Raw genomic sequence first — 14,914 nt, 5'->3', positions numbered from 1 at the left:
TTTTAAATCTATATTGCTGCAAGCAAGTTTAAGTTACATTTTTTCCTTTACAAATGTCAGTATTGCTGCAGCAGGCTCTATACATCGTACAAATGAGCCACTTTACAGGCAAGCGAAGGGGACCCCCAGGCACGATATTTAAAGGAATTTTTCATTTTATTGTTTCACCGTAAGAATCATTAAAATCACTGCTCCTTTAAAAACAATTGTTTTAAAATAAAATTTTTGCATTGATGCATGTCCCACAGGGTAGTACCCAGGTCTCCATACACTTTTTATGGCAATAACTTGCATATAAACCTTTAAAATTAGGACTTTTGATTTTTCATGTTTGTGTTTCATAGACTTTAAAAGAGTTTGCTTGTTTGCTAGAAAATTTTCCCTGTTCAAGATGTTCTGTGCAATCCGAACAGGGGGAATCGGCCCATCCCTAATTGTCATACAGAACTTATGGGCCATACACACTATAAGATTTTCTGAAGACTTTTTCCTTTAGATTTACCAAAACCATATAATATGAGGTCAAACCTAAACACTTTCAATTTGTATACAATCTGGCAGGCCTTTGAACTACATAGAAAAGGTAAATCTGAAGGAAAAAGTCTTCAGAAAATCTTATAGTGTGTATGGCCCTTTAGATTCAGTATAGGGCTTTTCTGAATAATATTATGTAGGCTTTCAGGGTTCCAGGTACACAATAGTTATGATAAAATAGTTGCTTAAGGGCTCTTTCACACGGGCGATCTGATCAGATCCGCCTGTCAGTTTTTTAGGCCGGATCTGATCGGATCCTCCATGCAGCTCTATGGGGCAGCGGATGTCAGCGGAGACACCTCCGCTGACATCCGCTGACATCCGTATCCGATCCTGTCCGTGAAATCTGGATGGAAACCCTATTTTTCCATCCGTTCAGGGATCGGATCGGATGAGAGCGGACAGGTGGTCTGCTCTCATCCGATCCCCCATAGAGAGCAGCGGGAGCCGTGACACCTCCATCTCTGCACTGCAAGCGGAGACGGAGCTGTCATCCACCGGCTCAGTGGGGATCGGCGGATCGATCCCAGCTGAGCAGCATGGATCCACCTACGGAGGTGGACCGTGTGAAAGAGCCCTAAAATGCCATATCTTTTATGCTGGTTTACTCCTAGATAATAACACATAACAAATTTAATGCTGGATCCGTCTTCTAAGTGATTAGCAACAGGTACTGTAGGTCTTTCTCTTTTTATTTGTTTGCACCAAAAAACACGTTTTGCTAGGTCATTGTTTTTTTTTTTTTTTTTTACATAAATAACAAGTTTACTAGGTTGGGGGATCCATCAGGGTGTAGCTGTTGGCTGCCATTTTGTCAATATAAGAGCTGTGGTTATTTGTTGGTCTTCTTTATCAGGACCAAACTTGTTGGTTTCTGTATGGTGAACCTTTCTTTCCCTTCCTGAGTCTTTTATTTTTAAAGTGGTTGTAAAGCCTGAAGATTTTTTACCTTCATGCATTCTATGCATGAAGGTAAAACACCTTCTGTGTGCTGCCCCCCCCCAGTTGTCCCCCCCCCCCTTATACTCACCTGAGCCCCCTCTTGATCTAGCGATGTGCAGGAGAGCCTTGGCTGTCCCAGGACTCCCGCTCCTTATTGGCTGAGACAGCAGCAGGAGGCATTGGCTCCCATTGCTGTCAATCACAGCCAGTGAACCAATGAGAAGAGTGTGTGGGCGGGGCTGAGCTTTGGCTCTACGTGTCTTATGGACACATAGAACAGGGCTAGGGAGCAAGCATGCACCAGTGCCCCCAGAGCAAGTGACTTGTTAGTGGGGGCACTGGTCAAGGGGGAGGAGCGCCAGTGGGGGACCTGAGAAAAATAATATTATGTGGGTTTAGTCAATGAGCTTGAGAATACTTTGAGTGAAGCGTGTTCCAGGTACACAATAGTTATGATAGAGACAAAATGGTTGCTTAAAACTCCATGTGTTTCCTGCTGGTTAACTCATGGATAATACATGAAAAGTTTTTTTCATAAATATAGGATTTGCATCATATTTTAAAATCTGCAGGATTAATAATGATTAGTATAGCTTTACAATCTTTTATGCATTAAGCCTGTAACTGAACCAAACTCCAACACATCCTACCTGTCCTCATATCATAGTTGGAATGCTACCAAGCTACTCCTCACTAATGAAAACAGCAGTTCATGGTTAGTAGACAGTACAGAGAGAATATTGTCAGGATGGCGGTGGATATCACCACAACACTTCTCCTCACTTCTGCGGTAACTCTCCTGATTTACCTTCTTAAATGGTGGATGAATGTAAAGAAGAAGGACTTGCCACCAGGACCCACCCCTCTGCCATTTCTGGGGAATATTCTACAGATTAGTACCAGTGAAATGCCACAGTCTCTGGTGAAGGTAAGAATAATTATTATGCTGGATAATCTAAAACAATCCACCCTTGTTTTAGGAGTGGAAAAATACAACCTAAAGTGCTACCTTTTCCAGTCTATGATTTACATTATACCAAAATGATAGTGAAAACTATAAGAATAAGCAGAAAACACTGCCATAACTTATTAAGACCTGTGGATGTTTGATTAACTGGGTGCTAGACTGCTTCTATAGGTTATTTATATTATATATCTATCTATATATATATATATAAGTGTCAGAACCGGCCTGGGTGGCAAGTGGTTAATTACCATAAGTAAGTAATATACAAATTGTATCAAATGTGGGAAACAAAATTTATTATGAAGGTATACTGGACACCTACTGAAATATCTAGTGAATATTTAAAATGAACAGACACACCAAGAGCAGTTTTGATAAAAATCAAAAATACATAAAGCTTCCTTACACATAAAAGTTACCATAAACAATACACCAAATAACAAGACTTAAACATACCCTCCTATTTCCAATATCCCAAAGAAAGGTCAAATAATACGTAATTCTGGCAACAGCTTGCACTCGATACCTGGAACAGGACAATGAGATCTTGGCTGCATTTTTCTACAACTCCAAACAATGAATAGAGATGTCGCGAACATAAAATTTTATGTTCGCGAATGGCGAACGGGAACTTCCGCAAATGTTCGCGAACGGGCGAACCGGGCGAACCGCCATAGACTTCAATAGGCAGGCAAATTTTAAAACCCACAGGGACTCTTTCTGGCCACAATAGTGATGGAAAAGTTGTTTCAAGGGGACAAACACCTGGACTGTGGCATGCCGGAGGGGGATCCATGGCAAAACTCCCATGGAAAATTACGTAGTTGACGCAGAGTCGGGTTTTAATCCATAAAGGGCATAAATCACCTAACATTCCTAAATTGTTTGGAATAACGTGCTTTAAAACATCCAGTGTGTGAATACGATTAGGTATGATGTTGTATCGATCAGGTAGTGTAAGGGTTACGCCCGCTTCACAGTGACAGACCAAACTCTGACAGACCAAACTCCCCGTTTGACGCACCGCAAACAACCGCAAACAGTCCATTTGCAGTGGGCACAGTACAGTCTGTGTGCCTGACACTCACTGGCAGGCAACTGCAATTATATTACAGAGAAAAAATTAAATTACTTTTTTTTATCTGCAAGGTGCTGTGCCACCCTATATGAGTGGTGGGCGGTGGGCACAGTACGGTCTGAGAGCCTGACACTCACTGGCAGGCAACTGCAATTATATTACAGAGGAAAAATTAAATAACTTTTTTATCTGCAAGGTGCTGTGCCACCCTATATGAGTGGTGGGCAGTTGGCACAGTACGGTCTGTGGACCTGACACTCACTGGCAGGCAACTGCAATTATATTACAGAGGTAAAATTAAATTACTTTTTTATCTGCAAGGTGCTGTGCCACCCTATATGAGTGGTGGGCAGTGGGCACAGTACAGTCTGTGGGCCTGACACTCACTGGCAGGCAACTGCAATTATATTACAGAGAACAAATTAAATTACTTTTTTATCTGCAAGGTGCTGTGCCCGCCTATATGATTGGTGGGCAGTGGGCACAGTACAGTCTGTGAGCCTGACACTCACTGGCAGACAACTGCAATTATATTACAGAGGAAAAATTAAATATATAAATATCACTACTTGTACTAAATTAATAGACAATGTTGTAATCCACTACGCTTTAGGAAATACAGGTAACACAAACCTGACAGAATAACACAAATAACACAAATTGCTGCTACTTAAATGAGTAAATATAATAAAAAATAAAATTCATCCAGAAAAAACAGGAACTGGTTTTTTCATTTGAATTTCTCTTACCAAATAAATAGGATGATAACATATACCAAAATATATGAATCAGATGTGATAAATATAAGCATAAAATCATATATACATAAAAGCATGAAATCACATCAATAGGAGTCCATAAAGTCTCTCATGGACTAGCCAACAACAGCATATAGTAAAATCAGGTTTCCTCCAGATCTCTGTTTTGTGCTGCAAAGACTCCTCTGGAAGATTTCCTGGTAAATTTATAGTGCACTATAGTCCATGAGAGTGGTTAGGCATAGGCGTCTGGTGAGTCTGAATTTCAGATACTTCTCCCGGCACTGTGTGGTGGTGGCAAGCAAGGGTGGTCCCCATAAATCGCACCTGTGATCCTTCATGTTTGCATTGATCTATGCACTTTATACCTATGGACTTTATGGACTCCTATTGATGTGATTTCATGCTTTTATGTATTTATGATTTTATGCTTATATTTATCACATCTGATTCATATATTTTGGTATATGTTATCATCCTATTTATTTGGTAAGAGGTTATCACCATCCCTGCGCTACTGAAATTCAAATGAAAAAGCCAGTTCCTGTTTTTTCTGGATGAATTTTATTTTTTATTATAGGAAAAATGTAATTAATTTTTTATCTGCAAGGTGCTGTGCCACCCTATATGAGTGGTGGGCAGTGGGCACAGTACAGTCTGTGGGCCTGACACTCACTGGCAGGCAACTGCAATTATATTACAGAGCAAAATGAAATTACTTTTTTATCTGCAAGGTGCTGTGCCACCATAAATGAGTGGTGGGCAGTGGGCACAGTACAGTCTGTGGACCTGACACTCATAGGCAGGCAACTGCAATTATATTACAGAGGAAAAATGACATGAATTTTTTATCTGCAAGGTGCTGTGCCACCCTATATGAATGGTGGGCACTGGCAGTGGGCACAGTTCAGTCAGTGGGCCTGACACACACTGGCAGGCAACTGCAATTATATTAAAGGGTAAAAATTAAATGACTTTATCTGCAAGGTACTGTGCCACCCGATATGAGTGGTTTGCACACAGTACAGTCTGTATATATATATATAGAAAAAAATAAATAAAAGCAGACTGATATACCAGCCCTAAAAAGGGCTTTTTGGGGTGCTGTCAGGATGCTGTCCTTACAGCAGGAGTGGACACAGAACACTGGCCTAGCTAATGATTTCCCTATTAATTCAGCAGCAGCAGCAGCAGCACTCTCCCTGCTCTAACTAACTCTGCAGCTTCAGAATGAATCTAAGATGGATGCTGTCCTTGCTTTTTTATAGGAGGTGGGAGGGTCTGGGAGGGAGGGTATGCTGATTGGCTGGAATGTGCCTGCTGACTGTGAGGTACAGGGTCAAAGTTTGCTCAATGATGAAGTATAGGGGGCGGACCAAACATCGCATATGTTCGCCCGCCAACCTTCCCAAAACTAACGTCCCTCCCCCATGCTAGTGACAATCTTTTCAAGTCCTGTATACCAGAGACCACGATAAAAAGACAAGGCGCCTCTAAGTGCAGTAGGCTCTGAGTATTTATTAGGTTAAAAGTATAAAAGCACTCACATTTGGTAAATATGACATGGGCATAGCAAAGATCTGTCTGGAGTCTTCCTATCCGCTGTGCTGAGTGGTTGCAATGGGGACATCCGGTGATCCGCTTCTTGTAGATGCGTCCTTTCGTCTGTGTCTCAGCCTGGTCGGCATGAGATTTCCTGAAAGCAGGGTGTGGACGCAGCGGCTGGTGTCCAATAGAGCGGATAGTGGGCGGTTACATGTTTCGGAGCTCAGCTCCTTCGTCAGACCTCCACCCGCTGGAGGTAAAAGGACATTTATATAGGCAACTGAAATCGTTATTAAATGGGACAGGTGCATTCAGGCAGAAGATAATTGGATAGTTAATTGATACCAGCATGTGCATACCCTGAAAGCTGGTAACCATTGCACAAATATCGCACATGTGAATACTGCATTACCATGTTAAAAATATATATTAAAACATACACACATACATATAAATACATGTATCTACATACACATATAAATCAAAATAAAAAATAAAAAAATAAATTATAAACAAAAAAAAACGCACATCCAGCACGAAATAATATTCAAAGAGATCCAAAAAGATATTCTGTAATAGCGTATTCAATTCTAATTCCTCATTTATGCCCCCAGGTGACAAAACATCAAGGGCATAAATCCACAGTAGCTTTCTCTGCGACAAAAACGCACAAACCTCTCTTCAGGAAAAAAAAAAAAAAAACGCACACCCAGTGCAAAATAATGTTCTATAATAGGGTATTAATTTCTATTTCCTCATTTATGCCCCCAGGTGCCAAAACATCAAGGGCATAAATCCAGTAGGTTTCTCTGCGACATAAACGCACAAACCTCTCTGCTTCAGAAAAGGTGGGGGGAATGGACTCTATGACCCATACTTTTAGGCCAGCACTAGATTCATTGTGGTGTTTTGTGAAGTGTTGAGGTACACTGTGGTTGTCTTTACCGGCCTGAATTGCTCGGCGATGTTCTCCAAAGTGTTGTCTTAACGGCCGTATAGTGCGGCCTTCATAATGTAGGCCGCAGGGACAGGATAGACAGTAAACCATATGTTCTGTAGAACAAGTGTAAAATTCTTTAATGGGGTAAATTTTACCCTTGACGGAAAATTCTTTTTGTCCATGTTGGACGAAACTACAAGTGAGGCACAGAGGTTTTTTGCACTGATACATTTCAATAATGGAGAAGAATGTTAATGAGGGGGATGTATGTTTTCTGGAACGAAGCTTACTCGGGGCTATCTGGCTCTTAATATTTGGGGATTTTCTGTATGAAAACCTGGGTTGAGTGGATATGCAGTTAGCTAGGTGAGAGTCCTGTTGAAGTATTGACCAATGTTTGCGCATAATATGTTCCATGCGTTTCTATTGACTATGGAACTGGGTTGTAAAATGTATGATGTTTCCCTGACTGTTGGTTTTTATACACTTCCTCGGATCGGGGGTGTCGTACAAAGCACAGGCCTCCTCTACCAAAGACGCTGGGTAGTCTTTATCTGAAAACGTCTTTTTCAAGGTTAGACTTTTTTCCTGGTAGTCCGCAAGCTTGACGCAATTGCGTCGTAATCTGCAGAACTGGCTTTTGGGTATATTATTTAGCCATCGCAGATGGTGACAGCTATTATAATTGAGAAAGGAGTTCCCAGAAGTAGGTTTGTAGTAGTTTCTCGAATAGATGTGACCATTTTCATGGTACAGATCTAAATCCAGAAATGCCAGGTGATCCTTATCATGGACCGAGGTAAATGAAAGGCCAATGTCGTTGTTATTGCAATGGCTGACAAATAGAGGTATATCCTGCCTGTCCCCAGCCCAGATGATAATAATGTCATCAATATATCGCCCATAAAAGGCGATATATGACATGTAGGGGTTCTGGGTCCAGATGTATGAGGATTCCCAGTATCCCATCGTGAGGTTTGCATATGACGGGGCAAAATTGGTACCCATAGCAGTCCTGTTCACTTGAAGATAAAAAAAAAACTTGGAACTGAAAATAATTATGGGTCAAACAAAAAGATGTAGCGTCTAGAAGGAATTGAATTTGATTGGTGGGAAGAGTATGACCATCCAATAAAGACGTTTGTACGGCTCGTATACCAACGTGATGTGGAATAGATGTATATAACGATGTGACATCTAAGGACAGCCATGAGTAGTTGAATTCCCACTTGTACGGTTCCAACAATTCCAGAAGGTGGGTCCCATCACGGATATATGATTGTAGGTCCTGTACAAGTGGTTGGAGGAAAAAATCCACATATTGCGAGAACCCGCTGGTAATACTGTCCATAGAAGCCACAATCGGTCTGCCTGGTGGTTTTGTATTGTCTTTATGGATCTTTGGCAGATGATAAAAGTATGGAGTATGATGATACTTTTTTAGAAGAAAAGTGGCTTCCTAGGCAGTGATGATGTTTTCTTTGCGGGCCTGGTTTACCAGTGTATTAGCTTCCATAGTAAATGTTGGCAAAGGGTCCTGGTGTAATTTAATGTAGGTATCCTGGTCTCCTAACAATCTGAGAGCTTCCTTTATATAGTCTTCTTTACTTTGTATTACAATACCCCCTCCTTTATCGGCTGGTTTGATTGAAATATTAGCATTATTCTTTAAGGCCTCAAGAGCTGTCCTTTTGGCTGATGTAAGATTATGTTTTAAATGTGTGAGTAGGTCTTTGTTGCACATACTTTTAAATTCTGAATACACCACTTGATAAAAGGCTTCTATACATGGGCCCTTAGATTGAGTGGGATAAAAGTTTGATTTGGGTTTAAACGACGTGTGCTTGATGGGAGGAGAGTGATTTAAATACTGTGTAAACATGTATGCGTCCGATTCTATATTATCAGGGTCTAATATGGGTCCGTTTTCTTCTAGATATAGTTCTTCTAGAATGTTCAGCACAATTTCTTCATCCATATTATTGTGTGCGGGGATGTCCTGGGGTGAAACTATAGAGGTATCTTTTAAAGGTCCAGCGACCTTCTCTTTGGTGGCCCTAATGTCAAAGAATCTACTAACCGTAAGATTGCGGACAAATCTATTCAAATCTTTGAACAGTTGGAACGCATTGGGTGGGGTGCTGGGAGCAAAGGTAAGTCCTTGTGCAAGTAAACGGGTTTCATACGATGACAAATTATGGGTGGAGAGATTGAAAATCTTTACAGTAAGCGGGGTTTCCTGTTGTGTGGGTTTAGATTTTCCCCCTCTACCTCTATGTCCTCTTCTGTGAGTTTTCTTTTTAGGGGCCTGGTCCAGAAGAGGCTCGGTTCTAAAAAAGATACCGCAGAGGTAGTGGAGTCAATAGGTGGCTGAGTGGAGGGGAGATCAGATGATGAAAGGAAAATAGGGTTTTCAGTATTTAAGTTGGTTACACTTGGTGTAATCCTACTGGATGCATCTGCGGATAATTGACTGCAGCTATGAGTTACCACAAGGTCAATGGTGGATCTGCTCTATCGGATGCCAGAGGGCTGATATTGGAGGCGCTAGACTGGTGCATGTTAGCCTTATCCTCTTTAGTGTGCCGAACATGTTTAACCTTGGTCTTACCTTTATGACTAGTGCCATTGCTTTGTACGACACCCCCGATCCGAGGAAGTCTATAAAAACCAACAGTCAGGGAAACATCATACGTTTTACAACCCAGTTCCATAGTCAATACAAATGCATGGAACATATTATGCGCAAACATTGGTCAATACTTCAACAAGACCCTCACCTAGCTAACTGCATATCCACTCAACCCAGGTTTTCATACAGAAAAGCCCCAAATATTAAGAGCCAGATAGCCCCGAGTAAGCTTCGTTCCAGAAAACATACATCCCCCTCATTAAAATTCTTCTCCATTATTGGAATGTATCAGTGCAAAAAACCTCTGTGCCTCACTTGTAGATTCGTCCAACATGGACAAAAAGAGTTTTCCGTCAAGGGTAAAATTTACCCCATTAAAGAATTTTACACTTGTACTACAGAACATGTGGTTTACTGTCTATCCTGTCCCTACGGCCTACATTATGTAGGCCGCACTATACGGCCGTTAAGACAACGCTTTGGAGAACATCGCCGAGCAATTCAGGCCGGTAAAGACAACCACAGTGTACCTCGACACTTCACAAAACACCACAATTAATCTAGTGCTGGCCTAAAAGTATGGGTCATAGAGTCCATTTCCCCCACCTTTTCTGAAGCAGAGAGGTTTGTGCATTTATGTCGCAGAGAAACCTACTGGATTTATGCCCTTGATGTTTTGGCACCTGGGGGCATAAATGAGGAATTAGAAATGAATACGCCATTATAGAACATTATTTTGCACTGGATGTGCGTTTTTTTTTCCTAAAGAGAGGTTTGTGCGTTTTTGTCGCAGAGAAAGCTACTGTGGATTTATGCCCTTGATGTTTTGTCACCTGGGGGCATAAATGAGGAATTAGAATTGAATACACTATTACAGAATATCTTTTTGGGTCTCTTATTATTTTTTCATGCTGGATGTGCGTTTTTTTTTTTTTTTTTATAATTTAATTTTTTTTTATTTTTTTTTTTTATTTATATGTGTATGTAGATACATGTATGTATATGTATGTGTGTATGTTTTAATATATATTTTTAACATGGTAATGCAGTATTCACATGTGCGATAATTGTGCAATGGTTACCAGCTTTCAGGGTATGCACATGCTGGTATCAATTAACTATCCAATTACAGCCGCTGCGTCCATACCCTGCTTTCATGAAATCTCATGCCGACCAGGCTGAGACACAGACGAAAGGACGCATCTACAGGAAGTGGATCATCGGATGTCCCCATTGCAACCACTCAGCACAGCGGATAGGAAGACTCCAGACAGATCTTTGCTATGCCCATGTCATATTTACCAAATGTGAGTGCTTTTATACTTTTAACCTAATAAATACTCAGAGCCTACTGCACTTAGAGGCACCTTGTCTTTTTATCTTTATCACTTTCAGAGCAGCTTCTCCTCTCCAGTGCTGCCGAAGTGCAGTGTCTCACCTAAAGCCTGCTGTATTCCACGGAAGCACCCATACAACAAAGCCTTTTTCTCATACCAGAGACCACCCACAGGATGTGGTCATTCCTTTCGATCACTCACAGGTCATCTTGTGAGTGAGGTCATCAACACATGGTTGCACTCCCCCCCCCCCCCCCCACAACCACATGGTTAATTGGGTATGCGGCAGCCGTCTTTACATACACGACATCAAAGCTCACTAATCCACCTGTGGGTGAGAGATATTATTACACACATGTATGGGAACATTTGTCATGAATCAGTTAAAAATATCCACAACTGATACACAAATAATTAATATATATTGTTTTTAAGGTAATTTACTATTTCTCTTACGTCCTCCGACAGTCGCCGCACACTCATACAGTCTTCACCAATGGGTATTGACTTCCTCTCCTTAGGAGTAGCTAGGCATAAGACTTGTTAAAACAAAAGCATTTACATAGACACACCCATGGGGGCTGTCCCACTGGTCCAATACCCCCTGCAATAGTCATCCCACTTCAGTTTGTCTTCTGCCTAGTTCAGGAGCAGATAGGCTTCCCTGTGCTGGAGCTACAGTCTCAGCCTTCTTCTTATATTTTATGATTTTATTTTCTGAAAATGTCATTTTTTCTTTGCTATACTAGCTGTTTATTTTGTCAGCTCTTAGTTAGTCAGATCTTCGGATGAAGATGGAGTTTGCGGAGCTGGGAATCGGACTGGTCATCCTGGTTATCCAGGACAGAGGATCAGATGGAATCCCAGCCCGCCATCAAGCGTTTAGAAGGTTATGTGTTCGCCCTGGCCTCACAAATGACCCATCCCTGTCCTCAGGGATGCAGCCTTGTGAGGTGGCTACCTCACCGGATACATATACGGTTCGCCCGTGCACCCCTGGTGTCCTGCATTTTCTGGCTGGCGGCACTCCCCTGCCATCTGAGGGTGGGCAGTTTTCCGTTTATTATGAGGCACCCCACGCCATTGGGTACAGGCAGAGATGTATAGTAACTAAGTAGAACTACTTCACTACTGTACTTAAGTACCGAAAGGCGGTATCTCCAATATTTTTTTTTTTTGTGCTGCATAGTTACTAGTTACAATTATAAAAATTACCACTGCAAGAACAGTAGATGGCAGATTTCATGAAGCTCAAAACATGTGTATTATCAGCGCATACGAAAATAAATGTTACTGTATGTATAAATAAAATCTGCATTTGAAATAATAAAAAACAATATGATGTTCAAACTTTTGACTTCTTTCTTTAATAACTACATAACACAGTACTTGTACTTTTACTTTCAGTACTTGAGTAGCAATTTTTTTTTCAAAACTACTGGTACTTTTACTTTCAGTACTTGAGTAGCAACATTTTTAAAAAAACTACTTGAAATACTTAAGTACAAAAAATGTTGAATACTTTAGTACTTCTACTCAAGTCACTTTTTGATCGAGCACTTCCACTTCTACTCAAGTCACTTTTTGATTGAGCACTTGTACTTTTACCTAAGGATAGGAGGCTGGAATCTCTTGTGCGCCACTCTTACATGGTGGCAGGGTCCATGCTGAAACCTATTTTCGCCTCTGTCATGGCGGCTCAGGCTGTGGTGGATTGGACCAAGGTGCTCAGACGCATACTCGTGGCTGATTCTGCCCCCCCCCCCCACTACCGTGGAGATGGTGGACCAGATTTATCAAGGGGTCATGTATTTGTGCGATGCGGCCTTAAATGAGGCCCCTTTGGCTGCATGCCTGTCTAGTGCCGCGGTGCTAAACTGTCGGCTGATATGGTTGAAGAGCTGGTCGGCTGACCAGAAATCTAGGTAGGCGGTGGCTGACATTCCCTATACGGGTGTGGAGAATTGGCAGGCCGATTATCTGAGCCGCCAGACCCTGGACCAGGGGGACTGGTCCCTGCACCCGGAGGTATTTCAAATGCTGTGTGCGAAGTGGGGATCCCCGGATGTGGATCTGTTCGTGTCTCGGCTAAACCACAAGGTGGAAAGGCTCGTGGCAAGAACGTGCGATCCTCTGGCAGACGCCTCGGATGCGCTGGTGGTGCCTTGGCATCAGTATCGTCTGATTTATGCCTTTCCTCTGATTCAATTGTTGTCCAGGTTCCTTCGCAGGTTGGCCTCGGAACAAACTCTGGTGATTCTGGTGGCGCCGGACTGGCCACGCCCGTCCTGGTAGGCGGACATCGTTCACCTGACCTCTGCTGTCTCAGGGACCGATCTTCCATCCTGCTTTACAGTCGCTGGCTTTAACGGTATGGCTGTTGAAAGCCAGGTCCTGAGAGACAGGGGTCTCTCCTCAGAGGTCATTCCTACTTTACTCAAAGCTAGAAAAGCCTCGTCTATTAAGATTTATTACTGTACCTGGAAAGCCTATTTTGCCTGGTGTGAGTCCAGGGGTTTTTCTCCTCGTTCATACTCGGTGGCGAGAGTGTTGGTTTTCCTTCAGTCTGGTGTGGACCAGCGCCTTGCGTTGGCTACGATTAAGGCCAGGTATCTGCACTGGCTGTTCTTTTTCAACGACCTGTGGCATCTAATTCTTTGATTCGCACCTTCATTCAAGGTGTGCGTCACTTGGCCCCTCCTAGAAGGGAACCTTTACCTCCATGGGACTTGAACCTGGTTCTGTCCGTGTTCCCCGTTTGAAAACATCAGGGAAATTTTGTTACCTCTGCTGTCTAAAAAGGTTGCCTTTCTGGTGGCGATCACTTCTGATCGCAGAGTGTCGGAATTGGAGGCGTTGTCTTGCCACTCCCCTTACCTGGTGGTTCATAGGCAGAGATGTATAGTAACTAAGTAGAACTACTTCACTACTGTACTTAAGTACCGAAAGGCGGTATCTGTACTTTCCTAGAGTAGAATTTTCTTCTCCTACTTCCACTTTTACTTCAATACATTTTTTCGATGATTTCAATACTTCTACTCCAATATGTTTTTTTTTGTGCTGCATAGTTACTCGTTACAATTATAAAAATTACCACTGCCAGAACAGTAGATGGCAGGTTTCATGAAGCTCAAAACATGTGTATTATCAGCACATACGAAAATAAATGCTACTGTATGTATAAATAAAAGCTGCATTTGAAATAATAAAAAACAATATGATGTTCAAACTTTTGACTTCTTTCTTTAATAACTACATAACACAGTACTTGTACTTTAACTTTCAGTAGTTGAGTAGCAATTTTTTTTTTCAAAACGACTGGTACTTTTACTTTCAGTACTTGAGTAGCAAATTTTTTAAAAAAACTACTTGCAATACTTAAGTACAAAAAATGTTGAATACTTTAGTACTTCTACTCAAGTCACTTTTTGATCGAGCACTTCCACTTCTACTCAAGTCACTTTTTGATCGAGCACTTGTACTTTTACTCAAGTATGGGTTTCGAGAACTTTATACAACTCTGTTCATAGGGATAAGGTGGTCTTGCGACCTAACCAGTCCTTTCTTCCAAAGGTGGTTTCGGATTTTCACCTCAATGAGGACATTGTCTTACCTTCGCTCTGTGCGAATCCTAAATATCCTAAGGAGGTTACCTTGCATTCTTTGGATGTTGTCAGGGCGATCAGGGTTTACCTGTCGTCGACTGAATCCTTTTGGAAATCGGATTCTCTCTTTGTCCTTCCTGAGGGACCTCGGAAGGGTATAGCTGCGTCTGCAGCGACCATTGCTAAATGGATCAGACAGACAATTATTCAGGCCTATTCCATTAGGGAACAGGGACCACCCTTCCCTGTCAAGGCGCACTCTACCAGGTCGGTGAGTGCGTCCTGGGCTTTCCGGCATCAGGCCTCGGTGGCCCAGGTGTGCAAGGCTGCGAGCCGGTGCACACCTTTTCTAAATTCGACAAAATTGATGTTCTGGCATCAGCTGATGCCTCCTTTGGCCGAAAAGTTCTCTGAGCGGCAGTGCAGTAGTGAACCCAGGTTTTGTGTGGGTCCCTGGCTGTTGGGGTTATTTAACCCCTTGATTATTTGCTTTCCTGGGTTGTTGCTCCTGTTGAGCTTTTTTGTCGCCCAGAAGGTTTCCTTGCTTGTTCGAGTAGGGTTCCTTTCTCTGATGTG

The 14,914-nt window shown here is 42.1% G+C and overlaps 1 protein-coding gene across 1 annotated transcript in view; it reads left to right on the top strand.

The window, feature by feature from the left end:
- Nucleotides 1-2,181: 2,181 nt before the first annotated feature.
- The window catches only part of LOC309560469 (uncharacterized protein), a gene marked incomplete at its 3' end in the record, with an annotated part of 238,627 nt that continues 225,894 nt past the window's right edge, over nt 2,182-14,914 (top strand). The window contains exon 1 of the mRNA XM_082264102.1: nt 2,182-2,404. Coding sequence (XP_082120228.1) covers nt 2,189-2,404 — 216 coding nt within the window. The 5' untranslated portion in view covers nt 2,182-2,188. The remainder of the gene's footprint in view (nt 2,405-14,914) is intronic.

Source organism: Pelophylax lessonae (genome assembly GCF_965119305.1).
Source record: "Pelophylax lessonae genome assembly, chromosome: 7".
Classification (NCBI taxonomy): Eukaryota; Metazoa; Chordata; class Amphibia; order Anura; family Ranidae; genus Pelophylax; species Pelophylax lessonae.
The sequence above is the reverse complement of the archived record's forward strand: the minus strand, read 5'-3'. Positions and strand labels throughout refer to the sequence as shown.